The following is a 12,530-nucleotide window of genomic DNA, read 5'->3' as shown; positions in this document are numbered from 1 at the left end:
TCCACCCCAAAACTTCAGGTGTGTGTTTTGCAATTTTCCCTTCATTTTTTGAAAATTTATAGTAGCTTGCCATACAAATGCTAATAGAAATAAGAGCACTAATATTACTGGCATAAAATCTACTACTGGATTAAAAAAAGCATAAGTTTTGGGCAATTTGAGAAGAAAAACTAGTTGAAGAAATGATAGAATTAAGACAAATATAGATCAAACTAAAGATATTAAACATTACAAACATTTTTTTCTTTGTTGTTAAAGATAATTGTATTTATTTTGATTTAGTTATTACAATCTTTTTTTTATTTTTTTCTTTGAATTAACCCAACCAAAAAAAAAAAAAAAAAGGAAAAAAGAAAAACAAACAAATTAATTAGTCACAACAACATTGTCAAAGGGTGCGGCTAACACTGAAACTTGAGTCAATGCCAAGACAACTAAGGGAAATTGGTATAGTATATCTTGCCATCCTCATTGTCCTTGTTATTAAACTCCATCTGTTGCATCCAATAGTTCCAAGCTTTCTACATAATTATCCAAATAGAAAGAATTTGAAAGGCCGTGAATGTAAATTTTCCAAGTTCTTTGACTAATTGGTTCCTATAAAAGCAAGTCACCACGAGAATCACGCGTGGCCACTAGAATGTCACCATTTTTTTTAAAACCTACCACCCTTATAAATCTTTCACCAAATCTTTCACCAATATCAATAGTATATAGTTTAGTCCAAGATTCCACAACACCATACTCTTTCATCACCCACACAGAATACTCTTTCACCACCCATCCATCGTCGCCATAATACTCTAATTGGCCTCCGTGTATAGCAAGTAATCCATCAAGTGCTGCAATAGCCAATTTCTTTCCTGGACAACTTTCCTCTAAAATCTTAGGTAGAAGAACTTCATGAAAAACCTCATCCCCCAAATCAAATGACAAAATCAAATTTTGAAAAATTATTGACTTTTCTTGGGTGCGGGCTAACCAGTGGAGCGCATTCACAAATACTAATGTATTCCCAACAATGTATTGAAGGTCAGGACCAATAACAAAGCGCCACACGCCAGTGTGAAGGGTATAGATTTCAACCACAGGTGGAACAAAATCATCGAAGTACACAAATTTGACCAATTTGTAATCAGTAGTAGGAGCGTGATATCCAAACCCAAGAGAAAACCTATATTGACCATGAGACTTTTTCCTGATGTTTGGATACGGAAGTAAGACTAATCTATTAATAGAAGGTGATGAAGTTAAGAAGTTCACCAATGAGTCGCACAATGCCCTTTTCGCTTATATGTCAACCTGCACAGAACAAATGAGAAAAAACCTATCAAAGGGCGCCGGTGTGGTGCCGGCCAAATACCCTCCGAAGGTCAAGTCAGAAAGTGTTCTCACAACTCTAGAATGCTAGAGAGGGTAAGATAATGCGTACTTTGGTTTGTGAGGGTATTGGAGCTTTTATATTAGTAGAGGGTTGACATCTCTTCCTTGGTGCGGAAGTCTTTTCCTTATAGGACTCTTCTTGTAGAATCCTAAACGTGATGGATAGATCTCCCCCTTATAGGGAAGATATTTACCAAATATATAAGATTTTCGGAGTCCAACTAGCGCAAGGACTCTGTTTAGGGCCTTATGAGAGTGGGCCAAAATATCCCCACTAAGGGGTCCAATGGGCCTATGGCTAACCAGCCCACCTTCCTTCTCTCCGTCCGTATCAGGTCTGTTCACACGAGATCCGTCTACTTGAGGCCCCGTGCAACTGACGGACTCATCCATCTAGACGTTCGTGGACAATATACGGTCCGTATAATCACAATAGGCATCCTTGCGTGTATTTTCTCCCTTTCAGTTGCCCCCTCACCCGATGGGTCCGTCATGAGTAAGAAGACGGAGCCATGGGGTGACGGATCTAAAACTCGGTCATGTTTCCAAAACACCTATGTCCGTGAACTTTCATTCGTACAATGCTGGATCAGGAGCTAACACATTAATGAGATGTGCCAAGTGTCATCCTGTCAATGGCCGTTGTTTTGGAACCAGGCGTCACTTCGTCTTCCGTGCACCTCCCTTATAAATATCAATCCCCCGCCCCTCATTTCCCCACTTGTTGCTGGAAGAAACTGTCAAAGCGAGTCCGTCACACTTGTCAGGGAACAGTCCGTTCACTTATCTACCCGTCGCCTGCCGCACCTTGCCTACTTCAATCTTCTGGTGAGTTATTCCATATTCGTCCTCTTTTAATTCTTTAGCTTTTATTTATTTCTTTACTTCATGAGCCCGTCGCTCTTTCCAACCCGTCAGAGTCTTAGGTTCTGTCATTACCTGTAGGCCATGTCTAGTGCGTCGAGTAATCAGTCGGTCGTTCGTGACGAGGCGGATTACGAAGGGGTATACCTGTCAGGTCCCAAAGACCACGACGTCCCGAGCGAGAGTAGTCTGTCATCATCCTCCTCGTCCTCAACACATAAGGGCCTGGAGATGATCGAAATCCAAGAGGGATCAGTTGACGACGAAGAGCCGATAGTTAGGTCCGTCGTGGGAGCTGATGGACTTATGGAGTTCATCATGCCCCCAGAGTGGACGGTACACGCCTTTACGTCCACTATCAAGGAGGGCCATTTTAACACACTTAGGGCCCGCTACCAAATCCCAAACCACATCCCACTCCGTCTGCCCTACAAGTCGGAAAAATGTTATTACGAAGGAATTGACGGAGTGGGCGTGTACGAACAAGTGCTCAAGGCTGGCCTGAGATTTCCGTTGAGTTCGTTACATCGCGAACTCTTACACTACTTAGGTATATCCGTCAGCCAGGTGTCCCCTAATGCCTGGAGAGTCTTCATTGCGATGGAGGTTCTGTATTGAGCCATGTCGGACGGTGGGAGGAGGCTTACAATAAAAGAGTTCCTTCATTGCTACCGTCCGGACGAGATAGACAAATCGAGGGGCATGTACAGCTTCGTCCCTAGGAGCCCCGTCCTAAAAGTCATTTATGAAACCCCAGACTCAAATAGAGACTGGAAGAGTCGTTACTTTTTCATAGAAGGAGAGGATTCGATGTGTCATCTAGGGGAGACGGACTTCATGCCTGTCGACATAGTTTGGGGCATTTTAAACCCATCTGGTATGGCCTGTCATAAATGACTCCGTGCATCTTTAATAATTTTTATAATGTTTCTAACGTCCGTCCTCTTTGATGCAGTTAGACGGCATCCCCAAATTACACTTGAGGAATTCAGTTTCCTTGAGAGAATTTTTTCAAAGACAAAGCCAGAGGAGTGGACGTGGGCTAAGCTCGTCAACCTCAACACAATCCACTAGTATTGTGACGGTCCCAAGCCCACCCCAGCGGCTTTAAAGTACGAGAAACAGACCCGTCTATGTGAGTCCGTCGACCCTCATGACTTTTTTTTTTTTTTTTTTTTTTTTTCTTTTAGCATCATTATTATTATTTCTTAGTCCGCTAACCTTTCTCAGAGATGGAGGATGCAAAGAGACAAGCAGCCATAAGACTCCAAGCTGCGAAGAACAAACAGACTGGAACGGACCCCATGGGGACGGGCTCCAGTAAGCAAACTTTAAAAAGGAAGCTGCCTGTGAAAAGTGACCGTCCACCAAAGCAGCCCAAGGTCCCCCTGGACCCGGTCCTCGGCTTGATGGCTGAGGGGGGTAAGTCAGTCACTCCGGCCAAGCATGGTGCGGGCAAGGGGTTGATGACGGGTCCATTTGGTGAGCAGAAAAAGCCACCCGTCTTGCTCCGCGAGGATTCCAAGTATGCCTTGGAAAAGTTGTCGTCGATCATTACCACCGACGACTACGAGGATCTTGGGAATCACTTGACGGAGGCGATGGGGGAGACGGGCCTCTTCAACATTGCCCAGGTAATTACTCCGTCGTTCTTAGTCCATCCGTTCACCATTTTCTGCCTTTAAATATTCTTCTTACTCATTTTCGTTGTCCTTTAGGCTATGATCATGATGAAAGGCCTGATGGGACGGTGTCTCAACCACGAGACGACCATTAGCTGGATTCGTGGGAAGGCTAAGGTGATGGAGGAGGAGCCGCTCGACCTCAGGGCCTGGAAGGTCACCCAGGAGAAGAAGCTGAAGATGGCCGAGACATCCTGGGACGAGGCCGTTCAGCTGGTGGAAAGTCTGAAGAAAGACTTGGTGGACAAAGACAATGAAGTCCGTCAGGCTAAGGAGGACGCCGTACGCGAGTACCGTGACTCCGACGCCTTTATCGCGGAGCTGAGTCTTGTTTTCAATGACGGGTTCAACAATGCTCTCCGTTAGGTGAGGAGGTTGTACCCAGAGTTGGACTTGTCCACAGTCACCGTCACTGCCCCCGAGCCGTCCACCGCCCAGCCCGCTCAGTCGGAGGATACTGATGCTCTCTTCGACGAGAACGTCTTTGTCCACGAAGCTCCTGTGGATCATACTGCTGCGGACAGCCAGGCCAAAGACATTGGGGACCGTCCAGCTGAGGAGGGAGATGGAGCTGATTTAATACCTTAGTCTATCTTGTAATAACTTAGTTTTTTTTTTGTTTTTTTTGTTTTTTTTGTTTTTTTTGTTTTTTTTGTTTTTTTTTTTAAATTTAAGTGTGGAACAATTTTTAACACCCATTATGTTTGTGGGGTTTGTATATACATTGATCGTTCAGTATATTTATTTTATGCAAGGTCCGTTGACCTTTTGCTTTATATTTGTGAATGCATGTTTTTATTTTTAACGTATACTTTTATGCTAAAGTGAGCTCTATCCTGCTTATACGGTTCCTCCTTTCATTACTTGCTTAACCAAGGGTCGTCATCCCTTTGGATGACTTGTGTGACTTGGAAATACCATTTGCTTTTGGATGGTCCGTTTATTAGGTAGACTTAGTTTATTGAACCGGTTTGTCATGTAGAATTTAAACCCATCCGTTGGGTAGACTGCTTATTGAACCCGTTCGTCGGGTATCTTACGCGATTCCCCTTGGGCGATCTGTCCAACTAAGGGACGTTATCCTGGGTCCGTTCATTATGCGGACTTGGTAGTTACCGTCTATTTAGGTTGATCCGTCCGCTTACGGACGCTGCTACTTGTCCGTCCACTATCCAGATGACTAAAGGTTTTCATCCTCTTGGGATGGTCCGTCCATCTCGTGGATAAATCTTATTAGTTCGCCCATTATCTGGACTTAGGTTTTCATCCTTTTGGGGTGATTCGTCCACTTGGTGGACAGCCTCACTGGTCCGTCCATCATCTGGACTTAGGTTTTCCTGTTGGGATGATCCGTCCATCTTGTGGACAGCCTTATCGGTCCGTCCATTATCTGGACTTTGGTTTTTCATCCTCTTGGGATGATCTGTCCATCTTGTGGACGGCTTTATCGGTCCGTCCATTATCTGGACTTTGGTTTTTCATCCTCTTGGGATGATCCGTCCATCTTGTGGACGGTTTTATCGGTCCGTCCATTATCTGGACTTTGGTTTTTCATCCTCTTGGGATGATCCGTCCGTTTTATGGACAGCCTTATTGGTCCGTCCATCATCTGGACTTTGGTTTTTCACCCTCTTGGGATGATCCGTCCATCTTGTGGACGGCCTTATTGGTTCGTCCATCATCTGGACTTCGGTTTTTCATCCTCTTGGGATGATCCGTCCTAGGGGTGTCAATTTGGGTTAGCGTGTCGGGTTCGTGTCGTGTCGAGGTAGGGGTATTCGACTAAATGGCTCAACCCTAACCCGACCTATTTAATAATCGTGTCATGATTCTTCAACCCTAACCCGACCTGTTAATAAGGCGGGTTGACCTGATCCAACCCATTTGACACGCTTAATAAACGAGTTGTGTTAGGTTGACACAAATGTAACACAACCCATTTCAACCTTCATAATATTAAATATAACATCTATCTAGAAATAATTATTTTTACATCCCAAAAAGCAATACATACAGTTCAAGTCTTCAACCCACATTCAAAATAATGTAATTCAACAAAAATATAACATTCATCTATAAATAAGTTCTTTACACTCGAAAAGAAGTACATACACTTTAACCCAAATTCAAAACAACAAAGTTTCACAAAATAAAATAACATAGTTCAACAAAAATATAATATTCTTAGAACTCGCCAAATGCTGAGTATCAATATTGAAAGATTTGAGTAAACAGTATACTAATCTTGACTATGACCACGATTATCATCCATAGATTCTTTATTGATGTCCAAATTCATAATATCTTCCACAAGGTCATCTAATTTCATTTGTGTAAGTTCTATGCCACCAAAAAAAAAAAAACCAACCATGAACACGACACGAACCGACACGGGTTTTTTCGGGTTAGGGTTGGGCCTTAAGGGTTTGGGTCATAAACGGGTCGACCCGAAAGTGACACGATAAGAAACGGTCATAAACGGGTTAACCCGCGTAACATGCAATAGACACGTTTGACATGCCAATTATTTGTATCAACTCAAAATAACTCACTTTAACACAACCGTTTAACTCATATAACAAATAAATATTTATTTTATTTTATATTTGTCAAATACCTTTTATATCGAACATATATTTTAAATTTAAAAAAAAAAGTAAGTAATTATAAAAATTTTACAAGGATATAATTTGAAATTGAAACTTTACAGACCTTAGAATTACTAATACTTTTNTTTTTTTTTTTTTTTTTTTTTTACTGTAACCTAATAGATCATAGTAACTTCTTTTTACTATTATAGAAAATTAGCTTGTAACCCAATGCATATGCATAGATACACTTAAAGATATACAATAAGTTGCACAATATAATTCCTATATATATAATTTAAATACTATTAATAGTCATTTTTATATTTTATTAGCTCTTCAAAAATTTTTGTAAGGATATTATTATATATAAAATGTAAATTGTCAATTTTTTATTATTATTGTGAATCATTTTTTTTTATTTTTTATGATTCATTTATTCTAGACTCTTTGATTTTTGTACTTAATAACTCACTTGGATGAATATTTATGATGTGATCCCACATCTATATATCTATATCTATATATATAATAATAGGAAAAGCTGAGAGAAAATCCAATTAGATTTCAAATTGAAATTCAATTATAGTCTAATTTTGCACCATGTGTTCATCTAATCTAAGTTTTTAAAATTTTGTGCCAAGTTAGTTAATTCAATGTAAAAATTGAATTTCAATTAGAGTTTGATTTTGCGACATGTGTTTCATTTAATCTAAGTTTTTTAATTTTTGTGCAAAATGAGTTCATTTAGTGTAAAAAACGAGGAGTTCAATATAAGTAAACCATAAAAAACATAATTTTTGAATGATTTTATATTTATGAGCTTTTTTTTTTTTTTAATAGAACTAAAAACAATTCAAGTTTATTAGTCATCTATATATATATATATCCTATCTAATCAAAATTTTTTAATTTCTGTGCCAAATGAGTTAATTTAGTATAGAAAACGAAAAGTCCAATATAAATAAATTATAAAAAACATAATCATATATATAACACTAAATATAAAATTAGAGGAAGAGAGAGTTTGAATGATTTTATATTTATGATCCTTTTTTTTTTTTTTTTTTGTATAACTAAAAACAATTTAAATTTATAAGTCATATATATATATATATATATTAATAAGTAAAATTTAGAGAAAATCCAATTAAATTCTATAATTGAAGTCTAATTTTGCGTTATGTGTCCTAAATTATTTATTTTTAGAGAGGGTTTATTTCTTAATTTTGGAATCAAATGTGGAACCATATCATAAATCTCCATTCAAGTGAGTTATTGTGTACAAAAACCAAAGTAGAATTAATAAACATAAAAATATTTTAAAAATGGACAATTTACATTTTATACCGAATAACATTCTTACAAGACTTTTTAAAGAGTTAAAAAAAAAAAAAAATATAAGAATGACTATCAATAATATTTAAATTAGGGATCATTACAGTAAACCCACCTGAGGTTAGGCCCGTTTTCACTTTGCCTACCCGTGGTTCAAAACTTATCACTTTACCCACTTGAGGTCCCTTCCGTTATCACTTTACCCACCTGAAGTCCCTTCCGTTAGAGATCTGTTACCCACCTCTCCTTTTGCCGTTAGAAGAACACATTTTTAGAGAAAAACAAACATAACACGAATCAAAAAGTTAGGGTTTGATATTAAAAACAAATGTATATGAATGTAAGAAATAAAATTCCAAACAACTACAAATCAAATTGTTTGAAATTAAAACAAGTATTACACCGGTGGTGGCTCTTTTGTACTTCAACATGATCTTCCCCTTCCACAAACTCATCAACAACCCAATCACCCAGGTCTGAGAGAGGAGAAAAACGATTATGAACCACCCATGGATACCGACCAAGGATCGGCGACACCACTGTCAGACTCGGAGCCTCAATCTCCGCCATCGTCGAGCTACCCACCATAACACCGGTGGACCTAGAGTCACGATAGCCTCGTCCATGAGTAACCTCAGCATCGGAGACTGAGCCTAACGAGAAACCAAAAAAAAAAAAAAAAAAAAAAAAAAAAAAAAAAAAAAAAAAACTTAATTAAAAGAGGTAAAAATGACTAAATGCAAAATCAGAGCACCACATGGCAAGACTTCATGCTCTCCTGCATAAGGTCTGTGTGTGTGTGTGTGTATTGATATTGATCGCCTTGATTGGGGTGTGTCACTCACTTAGTGGTCTTTTTTGTGGTACGATAACTTTTTTTTTTTTGGGACATCATATATCTATGGATTCTATACTATTTATAAGAGGATTTCTCTCTTTAGACTGGACTTTCATGTGGTTCAAAAATACCTGAAAACCTTACGTGTAACAAGAAAAAAAACTTGAGAATAACTCGGTAAAAATATATCTCCAACTTCACTTAAAATGCCTACAAAATAGGATAATCTCCTACTAATTCATGTTTTCAAAACAAATTTATTCAAAAATAAAAAAATGAAAATTATGATGATTAAAAAAAAAAAAAAAAAACACCTCATCGCACAAGCAAAGCGCTTGTGATAAGGCTAGTAGATAATTAAGAGTTTGATTAAAATAGTTTTCTAAAAACCAAATTAAAGAGGAACCATTTTCCTGCATTTTTTACTATATTTGCTTTGTGATATTAACTCATGTGGTTTATGTTATGTAGTGCTTAGTTTTAGGCTCTGTTGGTTGGAGTGATTAAAGGGAGGATAGAAAATTATAGGGAGAAAAGTAGAGAGAAAATGATGTTTGTGGTTGTTTGGTTAAGGGTGAAAAATGGGAGAGATAGAGGATGAAGTTAAAATAGTAATTGTGTTGTGTCACTTTTATAATGCATTTATCAAATTATTTCGTATATATTTCCTAAAAACAATATTTTATATACTTAAAAAAATTGATTCTTGTATTATGTAATAAGGGTATAAGAGTAAGTTTATAAAAATTACGGGCCCGTTTGGTAAAGTAGTTTGAGTAATGTTGTTTGTATTTTTTTTTTTAAATACGTGTGGGTGAAAAAGTGTGTGCAATTGCGTGTAATATTGTTTAAAAACTGAAAATATGTTGCTAAAATAATCTACCAAACAGGGCCGCCGTACATTTTTTATTATCTCATTTTTCTTTTGAACCTGACAAAAAAGTTTTTTATCCTCTCATTTTTCCACTCTTCCAACCAAATACAGATGAGGGAAACTAAAATATTTTCTATCTTCTCACTTTTCATCCCCTCTCCATTTTCTATCCTCCCACTTTTTCAACTCCCCAACCAATAAATTATGAAAGAGTGCATGTAAAAGTGTACATGTTAAATCATTAACTCTATTTCAAGATACAAAGTAGGAATAACATATATCTACTATCAACTAAAATCAATTTACACTGTTGATCATACACATAAAATTAGTGAGCCACTCTTTTGTTTAGGAGTGTTGGAAGACTTGAAAGAATAAAGAATGCTTTGGATGGCACCGGTTGGGTGCTTGCCTAAGCTTCTTTGCTCCATAAGTTAGAGACTTGCATTAACCCCCAAATAAGCTCAATGGCAATAGTTTAAAGTTTGTGTCTCATACCTTGGAGTGGAGAAGGCTTAGAGTTTATATAAGGGAAAATTATTAGGTACTCCCAGAGTATTATAAATGCGTACTCCCTCCTCTCACATGAATAGTGGGTCCTACCATGAATTTAATTAGTGGGACCTACCATTCATGTGAGATGAGGAAGTACGCATTTATGGTACTCCGAGAGTACACAATAATTTTCCTTATATAAGAGTCTTGGGTTGACTACCTCCCCACGATTTCCTCTTCTTTCCATAATTGTTGCGTGATGGAAGGCATGGGAGTAATAGTAGCGAGATTCTCAAGATTTATTCCCATAATTGGAGGGAAGATATCTCGAAGTGATGCCGTAGAGTTTCCATTAATATGTTGACTCCTAAGAGTGCTCATTTTGAGGGTCGAACGAAGGGATCTTATGTCAGATGATTGACATTACTAGTGTATGTTGAATGGGTTCACATGAGTGTGCTCGTTGGAAATTTTGTCGTCTTGAGGGTTGGACGAGTGATTAGAGAAGCTAGTGACCTGCACTTTGGGTCACCTATGATATATGACCTGCATTCTTTGTCACATACATTTATTGGCCTTTTGACTCTATTTGTAGAAAATATAAGTGGAGGTTTAATTTTTTCATGCAGTCTGAGATTATTATAGTAAGAATTTTTTTTTTTTTTTTTTAGAAACAACCACACACACATACAAAGGAGAGGGAAATGAGTTCTAGTACAAAGGCACACCATTTATAGTAAAGAAATTAATTGAAATAAGCAAGCATAAGTTTTGGGTCCCATGGTGCAGATTTCTCCTTCATTTTTTTTAATTAATTTATTTTTATTTTGACTTCTAAGAACTTATATTTCTTCTTGGATTTGTTACCCCTTACTGTTCATTATAAATTCTTCAGAAATAGAAAAATTCTACACTCTTTACCCTTTTTTTTTTTTTTGTGTGAATAGTTTTTAGTTTTTATTCTTTAAACATTCTAACTCAATATAGCAAATGTTTATCATTCTTCCAATTGAAATGGAAAATGGTAGAGATAAAAAATTATTTGGAAAACCAAAAAATTAATCTAAATAGCTCTTAATTAGAATATACAAAAAAGAGTCTACAAAAACCAGAAGAAGAAGAAGAAGAAGAAGAAGAAGAAGAAGAAGAAAACAAACAAATTAGTCACAACAATATTGTAGAAGGGTGCGGCTAACACTGAAACTTGGGTCAATGCCAAGACAACTAAGGAAAATTGGCATCATATATCTTGCGTTCCTAATTTTCTTGTTATTAAACTTTGCCTGTTGCATCCAATAGTTCTAGGCTTTCTATGTAATTATCCAAATAGAAAGAATTTGAAAGGCCATGAATGTAAATTTCCCAAGTTCTTTGATTAATTGGTTCGTACAAAAGCAAGTCTCCACGAGAATCGCGCTTAGCCACTAAAATGTCACCATTTTCTTTTAAAACCTACCACCCTTCTAAATCTTTCACCAACATTAGTAGTATAGTTTAGTCCAAGATTCCACAACTTCATACTCTTAATCACCCACACACAATACTCTTTCACCACCCATCCATTGTTGCCAAAACATTTTAATTGGCCTCCGTGTATAGCAAGTAATCCATCAAGTGCTGCTGAAGGATATCCCAACACTTCTAAAAAAGCGTCGGGATATGGTTTCGAAACCACCGGGACCTATACCAGCAGTTTTAAAATAGCTGGTATAGGTTAGTCAGACCTATTGTCACACTACTTGGATAGCGGTACAGAGTGCCAGGAAAAAAAGCACTGGGATAGGGCATTTTGGTCTATACTAGCTCTTTTTGGGGCTATAGTCATGGTTTAAAAAAGCCAAGATAGCCCTAATTTTTTGTAATGCCATCATATGTTATGAGTTGACACATATAACCATTTAAAAAAAATAAAATATTATGATGTTAATTATACTTTTCTCCTCTTACTTGGAATATCAAGTATCAGCCATTGGTTTCTTTTCTCAATTATGTAATTTGATTACTTATATGTGTGTGTATATATATATATATATATTTTTTTTTTTTTTTGGCATTTTTCTATTTCTATGTCTCATATTTTACACCTACTGTTCATTTTTAATTCTTCAAAAAATAGAGAAAATTTATGCTCTTTACCAATTTAACAATTTTTGTGGTTAGTTTTTAGTTTTTATTTTTTTAACATTCTAACTCAATAAAGAAAATGTTTATCTTTCTTCCAATTGAAATGGAAAATGATAGACATATAAAAAATCATTATAGAGTTCTAAAAAAATTATTTGGAAAACAAACAAATTAATCTAAATATCTTTTCTTCTCCAAAAAAAAATGAAAAATGAAAAACAAACAAATTAATTAGTCACAACAACATTGTCAAAGGGTGTGGCTAACACTGAAACTTGAGTAAATGCCAAGACAACTAAGGGAAATTGGTATAGTATATCTTGCCATCCTCATTGTCCTTGTTA

The 12,530-nt window shown here is 36.9% G+C and overlaps 1 protein-coding gene across 1 annotated transcript in view; it reads right to left on the bottom strand.

Annotated features, from left to right (window-relative positions):
- The window catches only part of LOC112035006 (F-box protein CPR1-like), a 12,376-nt gene extending 10,043 nt beyond the window's left edge, over positions 1 to 2,333 (bottom strand). The window contains exons 1-3 of the mRNA XM_065778501.1: positions 2,323 to 2,333; positions 667 to 1,228; positions 464 to 521 (exon numbers count right to left, since the gene is read on the bottom strand). Of these exons, the coding sequence (XP_065634573.1) occupies positions 464 to 521; positions 667 to 1,228; positions 2,323 to 2,333 (631 nt within the window). The remainder of the gene's footprint in view (positions 1 to 463; positions 522 to 666; positions 1,229 to 2,322) is intronic.
- Positions 2,334 to 12,530: the final 10,197 nt, after the last annotated feature.

The sequence above is a fragment of the Quercus suber genome, unplaced genomic scaffold (genome assembly GCF_002906115.3).
Source record: "Quercus suber isolate HL8 unplaced genomic scaffold, Cork oak 2.0 scaffold_184, whole genome shotgun sequence".
In the NCBI taxonomy this organism is placed as follows: domain Eukaryota; kingdom Viridiplantae; phylum Streptophyta; class Magnoliopsida; order Fagales; family Fagaceae; genus Quercus; species Quercus suber.
Note: the sequence above shows the minus strand (reverse complement) of the source record. Positions and strands in the feature narration are given on the sequence as shown.